General features: G+C 43.0%; 2 protein-coding genes across 2 annotated transcripts; one reads left to right on the top strand and one right to left on the bottom strand.

Annotated features, from left to right (window-relative positions):
- Window positions 1-10: 10 nt before the first annotated feature.
- On the bottom strand, window positions 11-19,004 carry LOC138621718 (uncharacterized). The gene is made up of 7 exons (XM_069699954.1): window positions 18,900-19,004; window positions 8,039-8,235; window positions 6,622-6,961; window positions 6,298-6,494; window positions 4,736-5,820; window positions 2,314-3,780; window positions 11-1,750 (listed from the first exon to the last, which is right to left on the bottom strand). The coding sequence occupies exons 3-7, from the start codon at window positions 6,868-6,870 to the stop codon at window positions 597-599; spliced, it is 4,152 nt and encodes a 1,383-aa protein (XP_069556055.1). The 5' UTR covers window positions 6,871-6,961; window positions 8,039-8,235; window positions 18,900-19,004; the 3' UTR covers window positions 11-596.
- LOC138621720 (high affinity choline transporter 1-like) lies at window positions 10,977-19,298 on the top strand. The gene is made up of 9 exons (XM_069699958.1): window positions 10,977-11,058; window positions 13,259-13,451; window positions 13,613-13,726; window positions 15,016-15,171; window positions 17,114-17,262; window positions 17,616-17,759; window positions 18,000-18,153; window positions 18,406-18,623; window positions 18,804-19,298. The coding sequence occupies exons 2-9, from the start codon at window positions 13,268-13,270 to the stop codon at window positions 19,296-19,298; spliced, it is 1,614 nt and encodes a 537-aa protein (XP_069556059.1). The 5' UTR covers window positions 10,977-11,058; window positions 13,259-13,267.
- Window positions 19,299-19,948: the final 650 nt, after the last annotated feature.

The raw sequence follows: 19,948 nt of genomic DNA, 5'->3' as shown, positions 1-19,948 counted from the left end.
TGAATTCTGATATCGTGTCATAAACTTATTATCAACAGAGTCTTCAGTGAGATATGACATTATGAAACAAGTGAACATATGAATTATACATATTACACCAAATATATATTCATGAAATTGTGAAATTATCCAAAATATGTACAATATAATTTGTCGCAGCAAATATTCATTTCAGCAGAAGAGGCAGTCATGTGATTGGCTCGCTGTACATTCAGACCAAAGCTGCAGCCAATCATATCACTGCTTTGATTTGAGGTTTAAAAATGTATTATTTGACATTTTTCACGATTCATTTTTGTCATAATTTCATTATGATGTATTTATTTGGATTATTTTCAGCACCGTGCCTCCATTTACCCACCTTTAGAAGTGTAATTTTTTTATTTTTTTATTGACAGTAGCAGACAGCTATTGAGTGGTAAAATAGTAGTTATTGTAAGATCATTCAAAGTAAGAATAGCTTGTTCATAAAACTAGAAGAACAGTGTTTACTATTCCTGAATGAACCCTGTTTACTTCAGAGGGACTGTGCTTATGAGGTTTGGTTGTTCCGCATCACAAATCAAGTTTGTTTCCTCGTCTATGCTCTTGAAAAGTCACTGCAGAGGACGTGGCTGCAGTGTCTTGTCAAGAGTTTTTCTTTCCCGTTTATAATCTGCTGGAGGTTTCCAGTCGTCGTCGTCATGCGACAGGCTGATCCACAGTCTCAGCGGTGGCGGAGGTAGCTCAGGTTGGAGTCGTGGCGGCCGCCTCGGTCTTATGGCCGTCAAATCTCTGCTTCGAACCGAGAGCACCCGGCCTGCGGGCCAAATGGCAACTGTTCTTGACCTTCCGTGACCTCTGCAGAAGTAGAGGACTGCGGCAACGAGGAGGACGATCAGGATGAGAAGACAGACAACGAGGAGGGCCGTCAACATGCCGGCCATCCACTGATACGAGTCCATGGCAGCGCCAGCTGGAGATGTAGAGACACAGGAGGGAGAGGCGGGACTGAGGGAAGTATTGGTGCCTACATGTGGATTCAGAGGAGTGTGGAGAGCAGGGGTAGAGCTGCTGGGTGTGGGGTAACAGTCACGTCTGAATCTCACTGATCCAACTTTGGTGATGGTGAACTCGGGAAGCATTGCTTCTCTGAAAGCTGGGTTGACTGATCCACCTGCAGAGCTCATTGCCGACCACATACTGCGCACTTGGTCAACGTGGCACTGTGTTGTTCTAGTCTGGCCCGTTTCACACAGGCTGTAGTTGTACCAAGACACCACGGTGGAGCCAGGCGTCATGGAAACAACGGCGAGATGGTGGCTGCTGGAGCTGTTGAAGAAGCTGGAGAGTTTTCTCAACAGCAGCTCTACCCTGTGGCGGTGACGGAGGATGGAGTAGAGGCTGCGTCGGGCTGTCAGGGTGAAAACGTGGCAAGGGTCGAGAGGGCTTTGGTGCAGATCCAGGGTCAGCGGTAGTCTGGTGCTCAGGCCCCGAGTGTCCCAGGCCACCAGGAGGAGATCCTGAGGAGCAAACTGCAGGTCCAATTCCAGAGGGACACCATGAAGCTCCAAACCGTCCAGAGCCAACCAGGTGCCCACGCTGACGGGAGGGCCTTCAATCAGCTGCATCTCCAGGGACAGAGCGGGCGCCTCGCCGTCCTCTGGATTCACAAAGGTTTTAGGTGGGACTGAGAAGTGGAAGGGGAAGCCGACTGTGGCTGTAAGTGTTGGAATAGACTGTAACACTTTGGGTGGGAGATTCAGGGAACCTGGAATGTACAGAAAAATGATTGCGTAGACATTTTGAATAAACATGTCTGTAAATAAACAATACAGATTTGATAAATGTAATGGATCCAATACAGAAATCATATTAAAGGTGCCTTGTGGAGATTTAGACCATTATTAGCGCTATAAAGCAATATTTTAAAAGGTTTCTATTTTGTTAGTACCTTTTTTTTAAAGCTCTATTGGATAATCGAACCAAAAAAAGTATTTATATATAGAACTGCAACTATTTTGATAATCCAGTCATCCGTTTAGTAATTTCTTACAGCAAAAACGACGAACATTTGCTGCTTCCTGCTTCTCAAATGCGACAATTTGATACTTTTCTCTGTAATATAAGCCTGAACATGTTTGCATTTTCTTAAAATCAAGCTATCGGAATAAAAGGCTCACGCACTTCGCAGGTGTGTGTCAGCCTAACTATATATTAATTCCAATAGGTGACAAAGGTAAAGTTTACTGCTGCCACTCTAGCTCAACCACTTCAACTGCCGCCACAGAGATCAAAGCGCCTTGCTCAATGGCACAGACGACTGGTACTTACTAGAGATGGAAGCTGATGGCCGTGGTGGCTGGACTGAGCTCTGTCTTCGATATGAGGAAAGGCCTTCAGCCTGTAATGATGTTGGCAATGAGGTTGACATGCGAGTCTGCAGGTTCTCTGTCGACACCAACTGAGTATGTTTTCGAGGAGTATGTTCTTCTAAAACATGTCCTGAGGGGAGGTTGGTTTTGCGTGATGAAAGAGATTCCACCAGAGTCTCGGCTGAAAAAAACTGTCTGCTTGAATCAAACATCACAGAAGTATTAAAATCAGTTGGATACTTGTTGTCATGTGAAAACCTGGTCAAAAAGTTCAGAGCATGCTCCATTGTGGTACTTTTTATCAGTGGAGTACAACCACTTACAGACTGTGCCACAGATATGCCACACAGCGGGAAAGAAGGCTCCAGACTGAGGATTTGTTGACTGGAGGATGCACCGTGTGGTTTCTGAACAGTAGAGGGAGCAGTTGGATCACAATGTCCCTCGAACGCTGCCGTGGTAGTCCAGAATACAGACAGTGGTTCAGTCACACCAGTTTTTAGGACTGGGGGAATCACAGTCAGGAGTATCATATCTAAACATGTTGTCTTTTTAGCGACTGAGGATATGTGGGAAAACATCTGGAGCTGCTGTGTCTGGATAAGACTTTGTTCCAGTGATGGCTTCACTTGTGAATTCCCACTGCTGGATTTGAAAGGTAGTTTTTCAGTAACAGATAGTTCTTTGAACATTGTTGGGTCTGAAACGATTTGAGGAGGGTTTGATGAACAAGGGTTTATTGACAAAGCCCAAGACAGATGTGTTGGTAATATTGAAACTGATTCAATTTCTAAACTAGAAGTCTGTGTTTGTCCATTTTGATTCAAACATACTTCAGTGCTTGAGTTCAGGCCTTCAAGCTTCTGCTGCAAAGAAGCAGCAATGATGTCAGGAAATGAAGTTGTGGGAAATGTTTGCTGTCGTTGTATCATAAATGATGATACTTGAAGAGACTGTACAGTAAAAACTGAATTTGTGACATCAAGTGTCTCATGCTGTCCGCTAAAGACGGCAAGCTTTGAGGGTAAAGCTGGTGTAAGTGTTGTCACGGAGGGCTCCAGACCGTTCAGGAAGGTCGGTGAAAGTGACGCCTCCAGGTCAGTTTGTCCAGACACTTTCAGCTGACCCATTAATGCTGCCGATGACACGTCCTGATTAGTTACATTTAGCTGAGACATCACATCCCGACTCATTCCAGATGGAGCTGCGGACAGACGTTGGATTGTATCAGACCGCTGAGTTCCTGATAACTGCTCCCACATTAAGGACGGTGACACATCTGAAAACAGCTGAGTGGATGGTATCTTGTTCGATGACGGCAGTGACTGTATTGTCTTTGATGCGGAGCTCGGTAGAAGGACGTCATTATGAATCTCAGTCGCAGAGTTGTGGTCTTTAGTAGGCTCTTGATTGTCGACAGAGTGACCTACGAGAGAGGAGATGCACTTAATTGGTTTCCCACCAACAAAAAAGACAAGTTTTCATCGTAGTCAACCGCCAAGGTTTAAGTTTCTACGGTCAGTTTTTACATAAACAATTGATTGGGTGCTTGTGAAATGGGTTGATCATGGTGACAAACCTCACGCTTAACACTCAACTCACAAACTTTTTGGAACAATTCAATTTTGTATCACTCTCGCTGCTCTCATCAGTATGATTTCTAGTCGGAGGCAGCCGTTTTCATAAAAAACAACAACTGCTGAGCACTAAATGGAAGATGAGCCGCAGTATTACAGTAAAATGAAAAAACAGATAGACTTCCAGTTCATATCCTGAACCAAGATGGCTACCCAACAGCTCGTTTAGGTAGCCTAAAAATAGTGTTCAATAACAAATTAAACAAGATAAACCTTTATAATTTAGGAAATTGGCTGGTTAATGTTATTTCCTAGATTTAACTTTTATAATAATTTTATTCAATTACTGTTTGGATTTTCCTTTAACTCAATGACAGTAATTAAAATAGAACAAAGTAACAATTCACAGTGTGCTATAGCGACTTAAAATGTGAGTGTCGGTGTCTTGTTGCACCAAAGAGGCCAAAAAAAGTCAGTTAATAAAGGTTTTAATAAATCGTCTGTTTACATTTACTGGACTCATAATTCTATGTTCTGTATTTCTGCATATGATCCTCAACATAACTCACAACTCTTAACAGTCATTTGTTTTTCATGCCCATCATCTTCCCCTGACTACAGGATGGAGCTCAACGGATGAATGAAAGGAACATATACGTATATGACGTATATGTTCCTTTCATTCATCCATTCATTCAGCTGTTCTTTCAAACAAGGTCAAGTCATTATAACATATGATCTGAATGACTAAGCACCAAGAACAATCCCATACAGTCATATTAAAGTCAGGGGCAGCAGACGTACCCCATGAGCTCAGCGCGGAGTGCCTCTCTGAGTCAGTGTGGTTGGCTGTTAACGATTCACTCCAGACGGGGTTTTCCTTCTGGCGACGTCGTGAGGTCAGACAAGTGGCGAGCGAGTCTCCGCCGACGGCCTCGCGTGTCAGCGTGGAAGTGACCCCGTGAGAGGCCGGGGTCGGTGGCGGTGAAGGGTAATTACTGTGTGGTCGACATGATGGGCGCAGCGTTGAGAGAACTTTGGTGTAACAGCTGTCGATGTCGGACGCGGTGTGACCCGAGTGTCCGACCGTTGACAAATGTTCAGGCAGAAAGGGTGACGGAGATAATTCTGTGGTCCAAAATGTAACTTCTTCAATGCAACCAGTCACTTCAAGAGGAGGTTTTGTTTCTGAGGCAGGCCGCCCAGTTCGCTTAGTCTGCTGCTGGGAATTGTGAACCGATAGCCATTTGAGATGACCGTCAGAAAACGCTTGTCGCTTGGTCCCGGTGCTATACGGGTAGAGATTCGTCTGTTCTACAGTGTAAAGGGAAGCTGAAGGTATGTTTTGAATGTAATTTGGCTCCAGTTTTAGAGGAAGTGCGTGTATGTGGGAAAGTTTCATACTCTGTTGAACCTGAGTTGGAGGTGGAACGACCATGTCAGGAGTAGGTGTAGATTTCGGCATTTGCAAGTGTCTCTTAACTTTGTGCTGCACCTCACCGGCTGCACATAGCACCCTCCATCCCACAATGGGAGCTCCTAGTAAATTTGCCAAACTTCCTGCCTTCATACTGTGCTTCAATACTTCAGCTAAATCAATCTGTCGCTCCTCTTCGAGACAACCGACGGGCCACAGAAGCTCAGCAACATCTCCAATGGCATCTTGTTTCTCAGCAAGCCTGCCTTGCCCACAAACCCTGAGCTTTTCTCTCAGTAGGAGGGATTTTCTTTGCGTAAAGAGGGAGACGAAGCTGAGCAGCAGGTGCAGGTAGTCGGCCATGGTGCTGACCAAACGGATACGATGGCTGGCATCAAGAGTCACGGGGTTCACTTGAAGAAGAAGGTTCGCCCAGATGGTCGTCTCCCCTTCAGAGCAGGACAAAGTGTCCCTATTAGAGACAAAGCAACATCATTTTCTTTCATTTCCTCAGTAAATCACATTAAAAGGCCAAAAACAACTTATCCTTTTTGACATAGAGCTTCATTGTTTCCCAAAAACTATTAAAAACACATCAGGGAACCCCACTGTTGTACTGGGTGACATGGTTCTACATTAAGTGTCAATCCTACAAAGTCCTATTGCTATAAATACTCCTACGTGCACCAAATCTGCAGCTGGAAACAAATGCTCTATTTACTCCTGCCTGAGTGACATTTTCTGAAATCTACAATGTCCAGATGAAACTATAAATCTAACTGCCACATTCTGGCCACTTGGTGGCAGCGCAATAAACTGTAAAACACTGACATCCCCTTGTAAAGTTGCTGTCAGATGTGCCAGCAGACAGTTTCATTTTTATTCCTCCATCTTCAAACATGGGGCACCGGTCACGCAGTCAGGGTCTACTGATTTCCTGCCCTCTTACCATACTGGGTCCTTGTTGGTGACCGTTACATTTAAGATGTGCAGATAAAAGTGAGCAGTGCATTTCTTGCCAGTGACAGAAACTTTCAAGCGAAATATCCCACATTCCTCAGCCAAAGCAAGGCCAGCCAGACTGCTAGTCTGTTGCTCGAAGGCCATCCAACGGGGCAAAATGCCATCTCCAGCAGCCAGGGACAGCTGTGGGGGAAAGTAAAGCTGATGTTAGTAGTTAGAATTCAATTACTGCCAGTGTTTCTTTACTAATGTGCCGACAGATCTGCTCAATAATTTCAGTTTCTCCATCTTCATGTAAAGCTCAGCTCACCTGGTACTGCTTCACGTGTCCTTGGTTTGTAGGAGTGGGGAGCCTAAAAAAGAAAGAGGATCCTGCCTGGGCCGTGAAGTTGGGAAACCCGCCAACTTCTGTCCTTATGAGACAATGTTGGCGCAGACTTTGGTTGTGTATCACATTGTGAAGCAGCAGCAATAGTTGCAGGTAAAAGTCCAGGGTTTTAAGTGACATGATGCCATTTTGGTTAAATGGATCTGGGTGCTTGACTCGGAGGTCATCCATGGCCTGTTACTGTGGGACTCAAATCCAGGTAAAAGACCCCGGTTTCACTTGAATCTTTTTCTATGTTGGAAGGTAAAGCGCTGCTGTTCTTCTGGAAAAAAAAAAAAAGAAATGTAGTTATGAATCTCACTAGATATCCAAAGTGTCATTGAATGTTAATTTAGTAAAAAAAAGTTATTGTAAGCATCAACTTAAGTGCATGGAAGTCCACAAAAATGCACACAAAAATACCCCTTTAACCATCTGCATTGCACAGTAGACAGCTGCATCAATGATGCGGTTATGAAAAATGTTTAGGCTGAAATTAGCTGTTTCTTTCTGTCCAGCCTCCATCATCAAGTAAGTCTCTGTCCTTCTTTGTTTTTACACTGCAGTGAAAAATTGGCATTGCTCAACAAAGAGTGCAACCAGTAGTCCCAAAATGTGTCTATTGTCCGGGAAAACATCTGTCAGGTTAAAAGGGGCAAAAAAATTCCTCCAGACTGTGTGTAAGTACAGCGAAGCACCGCCAGCAAACAGTGTATGTTTGTAGCTGGACAGAACCTGATCCTCAAAGCAGTCATTAACAGCTCGCTCCACGCTGATATGTTACTGGAGATCCAGTTACAAGTCAGTAGTGGTTACTAAGATACCTGAAATACTACCGGAGACTCTATCAATGACTTTGTGGCTGAAGCTCACGGATAGCTGATCTTACTTCAGTCTCTTGCTCCAGAATTTGTTTTAGGATTGTGCATTTTTTTTTTTTTTTAACTAAAAGTCATGTTTGAAAGTAATGTAACATGTTTTGTTTAAGCAGTGCATGTTAATGATGTCCTGTGCACTTCCCCTTAACATCATATCACATAAAGTATTCATTGTTCACGATTGCAGTTTCAATGAGAACCAAGAGGGTTGGCACACTTGGCATTAACAATCCATCCTGGGTGATCCAATCACAAGTGGCCAGATATAAATACAGCAGTTCACACCAAGCGTTATCGTGCAGCAGAAATGCGTCTCCAGTGACTACTTGTGATTGGATCTCGCTTAACCGTAAACTATAAATCTAACTGCCAGATTTTGGCCACTTGGTGGCAGTGCAATAAACTGTAAAACACTGACATCCCCTTGTAAATATGAAGCACCGGTCACACAGTCAGAGTCTACTGATTTCCTGCCCTCTTACCATACGGGGTCCTTGTTGGTGACCGTTACGTTTAATATGTGCAGATAAAAGTGAGCAGTGCATTTCTTGCCAGTGACAGAAACTTTCAAGTGGAATATCCCACATTCCTCAGCCAAAGCAAGGCCAGCCAGACTGCTAGTCTGTCGCTCGAAGGCCATCCAACGGGGCAAAATGCCATCTCCAGCAGCCAGGGACAGCTGTGGGGGAAAATAAAGCTGACACAGGTTATTTTGTCTGGTAACAAAAAAAATTAAAAAAAAAGGAGCAGGCAGAGATCTTCAGGTGTAACAACTGTTTGAGTGTGTGTGTGTGTGTGTGGGGGGGGGATGTTCAGCGACCGCTGCGCAGGCAATGCGTCCCGAGCCTGACGTCGGCTTTCTCAGCTGGTTCACTTCGCTACACAAGTTACACCAACCAGGTTTAAAAATATTAACAGCTAATCTATACCTAGGAACCAGGTTGTGTGCTGCAATCCAGTTGAATTTAGTTATTTAGGTAAACACTGAGGTTAAAACTAGTCTAAGTTTGAACTCATGAATAGCTGGTGGATGTACAGCATTTGAAAGTGTGTTATACTGATTAATGTATGACATTGTAAAAGTAAATACCACAGTTTACTATAGAAGTCAAGTGGAGACATGTGCGACACCTCCTGGCACGTCACAACTGCTTCCACTTTCTGATTTGGGCCAATTTGAGAAAGTTCCAATTATTGGTTGTTTCACGGTCAGTCAACTTGTTCCTAACCTACCCCTACCTCTAATCCGAATCACAAAATTCACCCTCCCACACTATGTTGGTCGAGTAAATTTGGCTTTTCCAAATTGATCATAAAACAAAACATTTGCTCAGAAACCGATTATGCTGACAGAAGTTAGGAAAAAAAAAACAGGTGTCAGGTGGCAGTTACGCCTTTTGTTTTGGATTTTGCTGAAAATCCATCGACTCTGAAGAGGAGGCTTGATGAGTTCCTGAGAGAATAACACTGTTGTGACTGGTGACTTTGAGGATCTATACTTCAACGTATACTCTCCTCAACTTTGTCTATAGACAACACAGGTAATTACCAAAACAAAATCATTTTGACACAATCAACACATTCAAATTTTCTGTGTATTTGTACTGAAAGAAAAGCAGTAATGTCAACATAAATACTTTTTTTTTTTAGGAATGTTAATTTTTAACAATGAGTTTCTATAAGGGTTTGCTGTTTTTGTTGTTGTTGTTTTTTTTTAAAATTTATTATTTAGTGGCAGGAGCCCAGATCAGTTCTGTTCTACCAATAAACCCAAGCCGTAAAACTGAAAAAGCAGTGGTGTAAATGTAGTACATTTATAATAGTTTTATGAATTCACACTGCAAAAAAAAATTTATCTAGATTTTCAATATTCACTGTGCTGCTAAAAAGCTTGCATGTTGAATATAATGTTATGATAATAAATATCCAAAGAATCCACCAGAATATGACAAAAAATTTAAGATTGTTTCACTTTTCCATATCCTAGTCTTGTAAATTTAGTAACAAAATCCATCCCATCCCCCAAAAAACACGGAGTTGTAGTGTGTGACTTTAGCAGCAGTGGTGCATGTAAAGTAACACAGAACAAGGACTAAATTATCATCACACACTAATTAATGCATCGATCAAATGGAATATTAAATTGCACAATGCATGTCCACCGTGTGTTCACATATAGTGGTTTAGAAAGCAGTAGCAGTATTTTAGAAAATGAAAAAAAAAATCCAAGCTCTATGTCAGAAAACTTTTTTCATCTTACAGTGAAGGAAATAATTATTTGATCCCTTGCCAATTTTGTAAGTTTGCCCACTGGCAAAGAAATGAACGGTCTATGATTGTAATGGTAGGTTTATTTTAACAGTGAGACAGAATATATAAAAAAACGTTGTGGGCACAACAACACAACTGTCGCTCCCCACCACCCCTACTCACTGGATATGACACCCTGCTACTTCTTTCTGCTCCTCAATAATTTCATTACAACATAACATTCGCGCTTCTGGGGGGGAGGGGGGAGTCACTGAAGAAAGGCGCTCAACCAAGTGGGTTTTCTGTGACATTCGCGGGGGTGTACGGCGTGAATTCATCTCCAACGGTTAGGCCGTCACCCCCCAAGCTCTACCGAGACGACCTGAGGCGTCTGAGGAAGTTGTGTGCGCAATGGCACTTGGGTTCTCCAATGCGCCCGCTCGTAGCGCAATCGTAACGCACAAGTTTCTGCCCACAACAACACAATCCTAGCTCCCTGGATATGACTCCCCGCTGCTTCTCTCTGTTCCCCAATAATTTGTCACAAACTTTGCTGGGCGCTTGTTGCTTAAGTTTCCGGTGCGTAAAATATCACCGACACGTTTGATTTACTGCTCACAAAAAGTGTGGAACACAGGAACTGATGATGATCAAGCGACGAAATCTGAACCAGTTACTTATTAGGGTTATGTCTTTCTCCTGCTCCGCGCGTCACGGTGCCATGCGCGCAGTCGGAAACGATTCATCCCCCTCGTGTCTATGAATATGATGCCATGCATATGCCTGGTTAATGTTCCGCAACACGGAGTTGCATCTGATGTGATGTGTGATCGTGTTCACTTGTGAATCCAACGTGCCAAATTAAATACACGTTTGAGCCTTTTCTGCGACTGAATTTCTGTTATTGATTGGTGCGACTGGCTGTGTTGACTAGGCAAACATCAACTCCGTTAATTACGGCCAGCTCTAATGTTTGCTTTCGGCACATCTATCGGTGGTAAAGGAGTGCCATACCACTCGGGATCGGTACAGTGCAGTGATGTACCGCTGAAGTGATCGTCATACTGATGCAACAGCCGCTTCCCCATCACGGCGCTGCTTCCTTAAATCCTCCAGGAAACGGAGCTAAAGTTGACGGACCAGCTGATGACGCTATTTCCGTACTTTTTGGGCCGCAAGTTGCACTTCAGGACTCCTCCTTAATGTTGTTGTTTTTTTTTCTTTTTGTATTCGTGATTTGCACTTCGGGACCGTAAGTTTTTGTTGTTGTATTTTTTTTCTTTTTGTATTAGTGATTTACACTTCAGGGGCCTGTTTCACAAAACCTAGATAAACCAGGATTTTCCAGGTATCCTGGCTTAATTAAGCCTTGGTTGGGTTTCACAAAAGCAGTAGCACATAAATTACCATGGAGATGTATTCTGTGAAACTAGCCTGGTCCAGACCAGACTGACAGCCAGGCTTACTTATCCTGGTGCCTTTGAGTCTGTGTTTACTCTGATCAAAAACCAATTTCTTACAGTTATTCCCTGTCAAAGGGAAGTTTTGCTATAAAATAAATAATAAAAGAAGTTTCCCTTTATAAAGACTACTGTTTATATTATTACTTGAGGTTTGATTAATATTTGATTGCAGTTACCGAGATGATTAGAAACAGACAATAAAGTTGCACAGGTGATTTGAATGAAGTCATGAAGGCAATAAAGTATTCAAAGATGGGTGTTTCTCCCTTTACAATCGCGTGTCTTTGATGACGTCATCGATGATAAAACGCACTACGGGCTTTCTGATGGAAAAAGATGTTTCGGGACAAGTCGGACCCCTCGGCTTTTCTTAATGACTGCCTGCATGAGCGTTCCCAAGATTCAGCCCAGAAGAGCAGGGGAAATCTAGAGGAGCTGTTAATCAAACAGTACAACCAGGACTTCAGCGAGAGAGCCAGCAAGGAACCAACGGAGATGTCCAGAGAGGATGTCAAATTCTTGGACATCACGAATCACGCGGCAAAAAAGAAAGCTGGATATTATTGTTTAGATTTGCCTTTCAGACGAGAACATCCCAGCATGCCAAATAACCATTCTAATGCAGAGCAACGCATTCAAAGTCTAAAATGCAAGTTTCACAACAACAAGAAATTTCATGATGAGCACACATCTTTCATCAAGGATATGACTGACAATGACCATGCTGAAATGGTACCGGTGGAACAGCTAAGTCGAAGTGATGGAGAGCTATGGTACATCCCACATCACGGCGTCTCTCATTCAAAGAAGGGGACGTTGAGAGTTGTCTTTTACTGTAGTGCAGTTTTCAAGGGGACGTCACCAAACTCCCAACTGCTGCAGGGTCCAGACCTTACCAACCCGCTCATTGGTGTTCTGATACGATTCAGGCAAGAACCAGTCGCTTTGATGGCTGACATCAACTAGCTTGAAAGACGATAACTAAAATATGCCTGTTACAAGAGGCAGACTTAAATCCAGCAAGGACTGGTGGTAAAGACCAGGTCCCAACAGGTGCCATGTTCTGGAACCTCTGGCCCTTTTAAAATATGTAAATGGTTAAGTATTGTACATGGCTCCTTTTTATTTTTTGTTGGTAATTGTTTTCTTATACACTTTAAACAATTAGGGGCTAGTGTAGAAGCTATTTCTGTTGTTGTTGGCATGTTGTATTATTTTGTTAAGATGTTTTATAATGTTTGTTTTTTTTGGACACCCAGTGACAGTAATTGGATACACATGGGTGTGTGGAGTTTTTGTATATATAGGGCACAGGAAACAGGAAGTGGGCAGCAAAGGCACAGGAAGAGCACACAGTTCTCACCAGACAGCATGAGACTAGACTCACCAGAGCAGAAACACACAACCCGACAGATTTCAGTGTACTTTTCCTCATCCTGTTCAACTACGTCTCTTCAATAAACTGCAAACAAACGGCAAAAGTCTGGTACTCCTTTCATGGTCCGCCCGAGAAATTAAACCCTACCTGTGAAGTAATGGTAAATAAAAACTGGAACAATAGATTACCATTAGAGTCTTTTTTTGTTGTTGTTGTTGTTGTTGTGTATTAGTCAGCATGCTGCTGGCTATAAATTAGCTGACAGAGCATGCTGCCCTATTAGTTTGCAGCATGCTAACTAAAGATTCAGCATAAATTAACTCGTGCATAAGTTGCGATAGCTCAACATTGACTTTTGTTTTCACACTGGACATGAAGAGTGGTCTCCTGGGTTAAAGTTCTGCGTTTGAACCGTCCTGACCTCCTGTGACGGCTTTGTGCCGATTCATACGACACTCTTCCTCCTCAATCGTATTTTACTTTAAAGTGAAATTTGACAGTTATATTTGCTGGAAGCAACACATTTTGAAATGTACATAATTTGCTTGAAAGGGATGTGATTTTTTTTTTTTGTTCCCCCCTTTTTTGTGTGTACGTGTCCATCCCCACAGACACTGACGATGGCAGTAAACTGGCTAGGACTCCTGTCCATAGGGGTGTTTTACATCGTCATACTGGCCACTGGGATCTGGGCATCCAGGAAGTCCAAACATGAGGAGAGGAGGAGCCCTGGCAGCCGCAGTGAAGTCGTAATGGTTGGAGGAAGGAACCTAAAACTCTGGCTCAGCATATTTACGATGACAGGTAAAATAAAAGCAACAAGGATGATCAATCAACATTGACTTAAAAGGTTGTAATAGTATTTCAATTTGTTTCGCAAGTTTTCAATTTGATTGTAATTCAATCAATAAATAGGTGCAGCTGATTTTATTTCTCCTTGGCTGAACGTATCTGATGTTTTGCAGCCACGTGGGTGGGAGGAGGCTATATTCTAGGTAATGCTGAAGTGGTCTACGATCCAACCAAGGGGCTGGTGTGGGCCGTCGGACCTATTGCCTTTGCCGTAAACCTGATTTTAGGTGAGTGAAGTCAAATGTTACATAACATACAGAGTGGAATTTAAGGCTGTATTCAGACTGCAGGCAAATCTGAATTTTTTTTTTTGTCAAATCAGATCTTCAGGACTGATTGGAATCTCATCTCAAACTGTCTCCAAATGTGGTTTGGATCCAATTGCAAAAATCACATTTCATGTGTTGTTGTTTTTTTTTTTTTTTATTGTTCAGCCTTTCAAAAATCTGTCAAAATATAATCTGGATATGACAAAAATCTGATTTGGGCTGGCAGTCTGAAAAAAGCCTTACACTCCTCAATAGGAAAAATATACAGGTGATTCTCAGTGCTATAAAGTGGCAAATGCTGGGTTATTTTAGAGATTACATTACTGGCTGATATTTGTATTTGAGTGGTTATAATTTGTTTTATTCCTATTCTGGGTGCTTCTGGATGTAATCTGAAGTAAATTGACTATTTGCCATGTTTGTTACAAATTTAAGTGTCCTTGAAATTGTGTGGTTGTGGACCCGAGAGCGGAAACATTGAAAACAGGAGTTGTGGATGAAGCGTGAATGTGTAATCCGCAGTCTCTTTTGAGATGAAGATGTGTACGCTGGGGAAGATCGGAGGTCTTCCAAGCTGAAGGTGAGTCTGAGTGTGTGAGGGTTTAACAGTGATGCAGAGTCCACGGATCCGGAGAACAAGAGTGTGTACGTAAGAGAGTTTGCCAGCAGAGACAGAGCAGTGTTCTCCTGCAATCCTGGTGAGTCTGAACCGCACTGATGGAGCAGCCCCGTGTTCAGACACTGAAGCAGCAGCGAGGCGGATGTGGAGGAACCAGAGGCGGGACACTGGGAGCAGTAGGCTCGACGTTGACGGTGATCTACGTGGATCAATGCAGGACTTACAGGTCGGAGCTGACTGGTGACCTCCGTGGACCGACACAGGACAGCAGGTGAGGGTAGACGGTGGGATCTCCGCAGGACATCAGTTGAGTCCGATGCGAGACGAGGGGACAGGTCAGGCAGGCTGCAGAGGCACGTTGCTGAGGCAGGCAGGCAAAAACTGAGGTCAGAACCAGACGAAGAAAAATTAGGCTTAAACACTTGCAGCAGCTGTTGGTACCGGGTGAGAAGACAGAACAAACTGACGAGGCTGGAGTGCAGAACCAGGGTTGATATACTCCCAGGAGGGGATTTAACTGGGGGGAGCAAAGGTTAAAACACGCAGGGTCAGAGGGATCCGGACATGTTGGGAGTTTGGCACAAAGAATTCATGCAAAGTTAAAGTGTTTGTATTCGTGTGACTTCAGGTGGACTCTTCTTTGTCAAACCTATTCGGGCGAAGAACTACGTGACCCTCATGGACCCGTTTCAAGAGAAATACGGCAACACTGTAGGTGCTGTCCTCTTCATTCCCTCCATCCTCGGGGATATCCTGTGGATAGCATGCGTTCTAGGTGGATTGGGTGAGTCAGAAACGACTTAATGAATGAATTTTTGCAAAATCTTAAGTATCTTAAATCTGACTATGTAATGTGACTCTCTTACAGAAAGAGATCAAAATTTCTTAGGCTTTAAAGAAAATTATGTTATTTCTGCAACGTGTTAGTGCTTCTACAACACCGTTTCCAAAAAAGTTGGGATGCTGTGTAAAATCTAAATAAGAACAGATTGCAATTATTTGCAAATTACATCAACCTATATTTAATTGAAAAGAGACCAAGACAACATATCAAATGTTGAAATGTTATTGTTAAATGAAAAATATAGGCTTATTTTGAATTTGATGGCAGCAACACGTCTCAACAAAGTTGGGACAGGGGCAACAAAAGACTGGGAAAGTTGTGTAATGCAAAAAAATAAAACCTGCTGGAAAATCTCACAACTAATTAGGTTAATTGGCAACAGGTCAGTAACCTTAAAAGAGCATCCCAGAGAGTCAGTCTCTATCAGCAGTGAAGATGGTGAGAGGTTCATCACTCTGTGAAAAACTGCATGGGAAAATATTGCAAAAATGTATGAATAATGTTCCGCAATTGCAAATAATTTGGGGATTTCATCATGTACAGTACATAATATCATAAAAAGGTTCTGAGAATTTGGAGAAATCTCTGTACGAAAAGGACAAGGCCAAAAAACAATATTGGATGGCGGTGACCTTCGGGCCCTCAGGCATTAAAAACAAACACAAATCTGTTGTGGAAATCATAGTCTGGGCTAAGAAACACTTCTGAAAACCCTTTTCTGTGAACACAGTTCATCGCGGCATCCACAAATACTGGTTAAAACTCTATCATCCTAAGAAGGAACCAGATATAAACACGATCCAGAAAGACCGCCGCCTTCCCTCGGCCCTACTTCATTTAAGATGGACTGAAGGGAAGTGGAAAACTGTCTTGTGGTCTGACAAATCAAAATTTGTTTTGGGAAATAATGGATGCTGCATCCTCCAGGCTAAAGAGTAGAGGGACCACCCAGATTGTTATCAGCGCTCATTTGAAAAGCCAACATCCGTGACCGTACAGGGATGCATTAGTACACATGGCATGGGTAGCTTTCACATCTAGGAACAAACCATTAAAGCTGAAAGATGTATACAGGTTTTGGAGCAACATATGCCTCCATCCAGACAACGTCTCTTTCAGGGAAGACCGTGCTTGTGTCAGTAAAACAATGCCAAACTACATTCTACTCATATTCCAACAGCATTGCTCCGTAGTAGAAGAGTCTGGGTGCTAAACTGGCCTCCTGCAGTACAAACCTGTCACCCATTTAAAAGATTTGGCAAATCATGAAATGAAAAATAAGACAAAGGAGAGCCCGAACTGTTGAGCAGCTGAAATCCTATATCAGGCAAGAATGGGACAACATTTCACTTTGAAAACTCCAGCAAGTGGTCTCCTCAGTTCCCAAATGTTTACAGAGTGTTGTTAAAATAAGAGATGATGCGAAACTATAGTAAACATGCCCCTGTCCCAACTTTTTTGAGACGTGTTGCTGGCATTAAAATTCAAAATAAGCATATAATTTTCAAATAACAATAGAATTTTTCAGTTTCAACATTTCACATGTTGTCTTTTGTCTATTTAAAAAAAAAAAAAAAAATCACTTAAGGAAGTATGTTAAAATTGGCCAGTGGAATGAAGGCTTTTGCCGACTGTATAGATTAGAGGTAACTTTAATAGTTGGAGCTTCGCTATCTCCAGCCAAGTTCAAATCGTTCAGCAGTTGTTCTTTGAAAAAAAAACAACAACAACTGTAAAGCTTTGTTATTTGAACAAGATACTCCTATCGGGCTCAAAGCACTGCTCCTTGAAGGTGCTGAGAAATTGCAGTGAAAACTACATCACAACATCAGTTTTAGAGTTTTGTTAAAGTCATGATCGCTTCATCCTGATGTGGTTACAGGTGGGACAGTAAGCGTGGTCATGGATATCTCCTCGTCGCTGGCTGTTGGGATCTCTGCAGCGGTGGCAGTCCTTTACACATTATTGGGGGGACTGTACTCTGTCGCCTACACTGATGTCATCCAGCTTTGCTTCATGTTTCTCGGCTTGGTACAGATCTTTTATTTGGAGGACATATGCACGTTTTTAGCTTAGCGACGTAGCACTGGGTCTTTCTGAAGACCTATTGGATTTTGTGCTGTGAAATTCATTGTCACCAGAGGATGAACCCTGAGGACTTTGGTTATCCTTTCACTTTTCATCTGGTGCCAGCCTCTGGTTTTTGGTTTAATGTTTTGAAAGCTATTGAATTGATTGAAATGGGGTCAAAATTGACAAAATACTTGCAAACATAATGGCATTCTCATCAGCCTAAATGGGTGGAGTATCCTCCATCAACATGACTGTGATGTTATATGAACAGAACAATGCAGGACTGATATGCTATTTGCTCCTTATTTCAGTGGCTCTGCGTCCCTTTTATCCTGACCAACCCCTACTCTGCGAACATCACTGTGGCTGCAGAGACAGGGCTGCACCAGGAGCCTTGGCTTGGCAAGCTGGAGCTGGAGGATGCAGGTCGCTGGATAGACCACTTCCTGCTACTGGTAATAAGACACCTTCGATGGTCCCTGTCAAATAGTTTGGAAATGCAATTCCACTAAAATATCCTTATTGGGAAATATGGAAAGTCAACAAAGATTACACGGCCTGTGACGGCATAAACCACATTCTCTGAAGGGTTACCAGCCGTTGTCTGTACTTTAATTTGTCGCATAGAAAACAAAAGGGCAATAACTGCATTCCTGAAAACAGCAGCATTAACTCCGTTTCTATTCCTCTCTAAGGCCGTCGGAGCGATCTGCTACCAGGCCTTCTACCAGAGAGTCCTGTCCACGGCCACAGATGCCCAAGCGAAGATCACCTGCTATGTCGCAGCGGTGTTATGTCCAATCCTCGGCATCCCATCGCTCATCATCGGGACGGTGGCGGCGTCTACCAGTACTTCCTCTTCCTTGTTGTCACGAGTGTCTTTAATCTCTTTTGGAATGAGCATTTCTTTACTTCTAGGACATTTACAACTTCTGCTGTTATCTTGTGTGAAAATAATGTAGGCTACGTCCTCCTGCCTGTGGCCAAAGTGTTGAATGATTGGTGGCTGATTAAGTTGCCACAATGGAACATCTGCGTTTAACCCACATATCGCTGTACCTCATATGTTTGATTGAATTACATTTGCTTTCCGTCTGCCAGATTGGAACCAGACCACCTTCGGCTCACCCAGCCCGTACGAACAGGGTAAAGCTGGAATGATCTTGCCAATTGCCCTCCAGCACCTTTGCCCTTTCTACGTCTCGTTGTTTGGCATCGGAGCACTCGCCGCATCTGTGATGTCATCAGTTGACTCTGCACTTTTGTCTGCTGCCTCCCAACTGGGCCGAAATATCTTCAAGAATATCATTTACAAACAGGTGAGTTGATAAGTTTTTTACTTTATCGGTACTTTTACTCATCAGACAACATAAGCAAACTGAAGACATCAACTTGGACCAAGGGAAATTGAGAATTTAACTTCCTAACCAATTCAATCAGTGAAAACATCCACTCCAAGATCCACATCTGATGGCCTTTAAAATTCTTTTCTCTCTTAGGCATCAGAGAAAACTATTCTTGTGGTGGTCAAGGTGTCGATCGTCTTGTGCGGAGCGGTAGGAGCAGGCCTGGCCATGACAACAAATTCTATTCACCTGTTCTGGGTCCTCAGTGCAGATGTCTTGTATTCAATGATGACTCCCCAGGTGACATGCACCTTCTTCTTACCTCAGTGGGTGAACCGGTTTGGGGCCTGTTCTGGCTTTGTGTTGGCAATACTGCTGCGGGTTCTGGTTGGGGAACCTCAGCTCGGCCTCCCTGATGTGCTGCCCCTGCCGTGGGACAAGATACAGGAGGACGGTCACAGATACCGCCTGTTCCCCTTTCGCACTGCCATTATGCTCACCACCATGGGAACTATTTTACTGGCGTCGCGCCTGGCGCGGTGGCTGTCCGAGAAGGGGCTGGTGAAAAGCTTATGTGATGCTGAAACAGACAGCAACGCGCACCACATGGCACCAATCCAGACAGACGAGGAGGACAAGAGAAACTAAAGGACAATGAGGGAAAGATGTTAAAAATAGTTGTGATGACATTTTTTAATGCAGGATTTTCTAATGAGGGTCAAATGGGCCACTACAATCATTTTCTACGGGATCACTGGTCTGTGTTTAATATTCCATTACTGGCAAAAATTAACAATTCCATTACATATGTATGAGCGCCGGCACGAGCGCACACATGGGGGCACAGACTGATCGTTTCTGAGGTGTAACAACTGTTCCTATGGCGGCATATCAATAATAACTATTTTCATGCCTTTAATTTCAATTTAAAATCAACAAGAGAATTCTGCAATCTTCAGATGAGTTTATTCATCTCCAGTATGTTTGTCCAACTTCAGTCCACAACACATTCCTGCGAATGTTTCACAATGAAAGCCTTTTTAAAGAAACGAGGGGCTTCGGCCTAATGAAATGCTATAAGGCTTTTAATTTGAAATAACACAGGAAGTGTTGACTTTGTATGAACACTTAACGCAGCAACTTTGACAGTGCAAATAGTCGGCGAGTTTAAGGAGGCTTAAAAAAAAAAACATCTTAATTGTAATTAGGACAAATTTGACATTTTCATTTGTTTTAATGGCTCTCTATCGGGACATAAGCTTTGGGTTTTCAAACCGGATCAATAAAACTGCAAACAT

The sequence above is a fragment of the Brachyistius frenatus genome, unplaced genomic scaffold (assembly GCF_029030835.1).
Source record: "Brachyistius frenatus isolate BFR_SWC_R1_liver_20210118 unplaced genomic scaffold, ASM2903083v1 Contig_32, whole genome shotgun sequence".
Lineage (NCBI taxonomy): Eukaryota > Metazoa > Chordata > Actinopteri > Embiotocidae > Brachyistius > Brachyistius frenatus.
The sequence above is the reverse complement of the archived record's forward strand: the minus strand, read 5'-3'. Positions and strand labels throughout refer to the sequence as shown.

What these genes read in the sequence shown, in the direction of transcription:
- LOC138621718 (XM_069699954.1), bottom strand. Translation starts at nt 6,870, where the DNA reads ATGGATGACCTCCGAGTCAAGCACCCAGATCCATTTAACCAAAATGGC. An exon ending in ACCAACAAGGACCCAGTATG is followed by an intron (nt 5,821 to 6,297) that starts GTAAGAGGGCAG and finishes TGTCTCTAATAG; the next exon opens with GGACACTTTGTCCTGCTCTG. An exon ending in GCCATCAGCTTCCATCTCTA is followed by an intron (nt 1,751 to 2,313) that starts GTAAGTACCAGT and finishes TGTACATTCCAG; the next exon opens with GTTCCCTGAATCTCCCACCC.
- LOC138621720 (XM_069699958.1), top strand. Translation starts at nt 13,268, where the DNA reads ATGGCAGTAAACTGGCTAGGACTCCTGTCCATAGGGGTGTTTTACATC. An exon ending in ATGCGTTCTAGGTGGATTGG is followed by an intron (nt 15,172 to 17,113) that starts GTGAGTCAGAAA and finishes ATGTGGTTACAG; the next exon opens with GTGGGACAGTAAGCGTGGTC. An exon ending in AGAATATCATTTACAAACAG is followed by an intron (nt 18,624 to 18,803) that starts GTGAGTTGATAA and finishes TTTCTCTCTTAG; the next exon opens with GCATCAGAGAAAACTATTCT.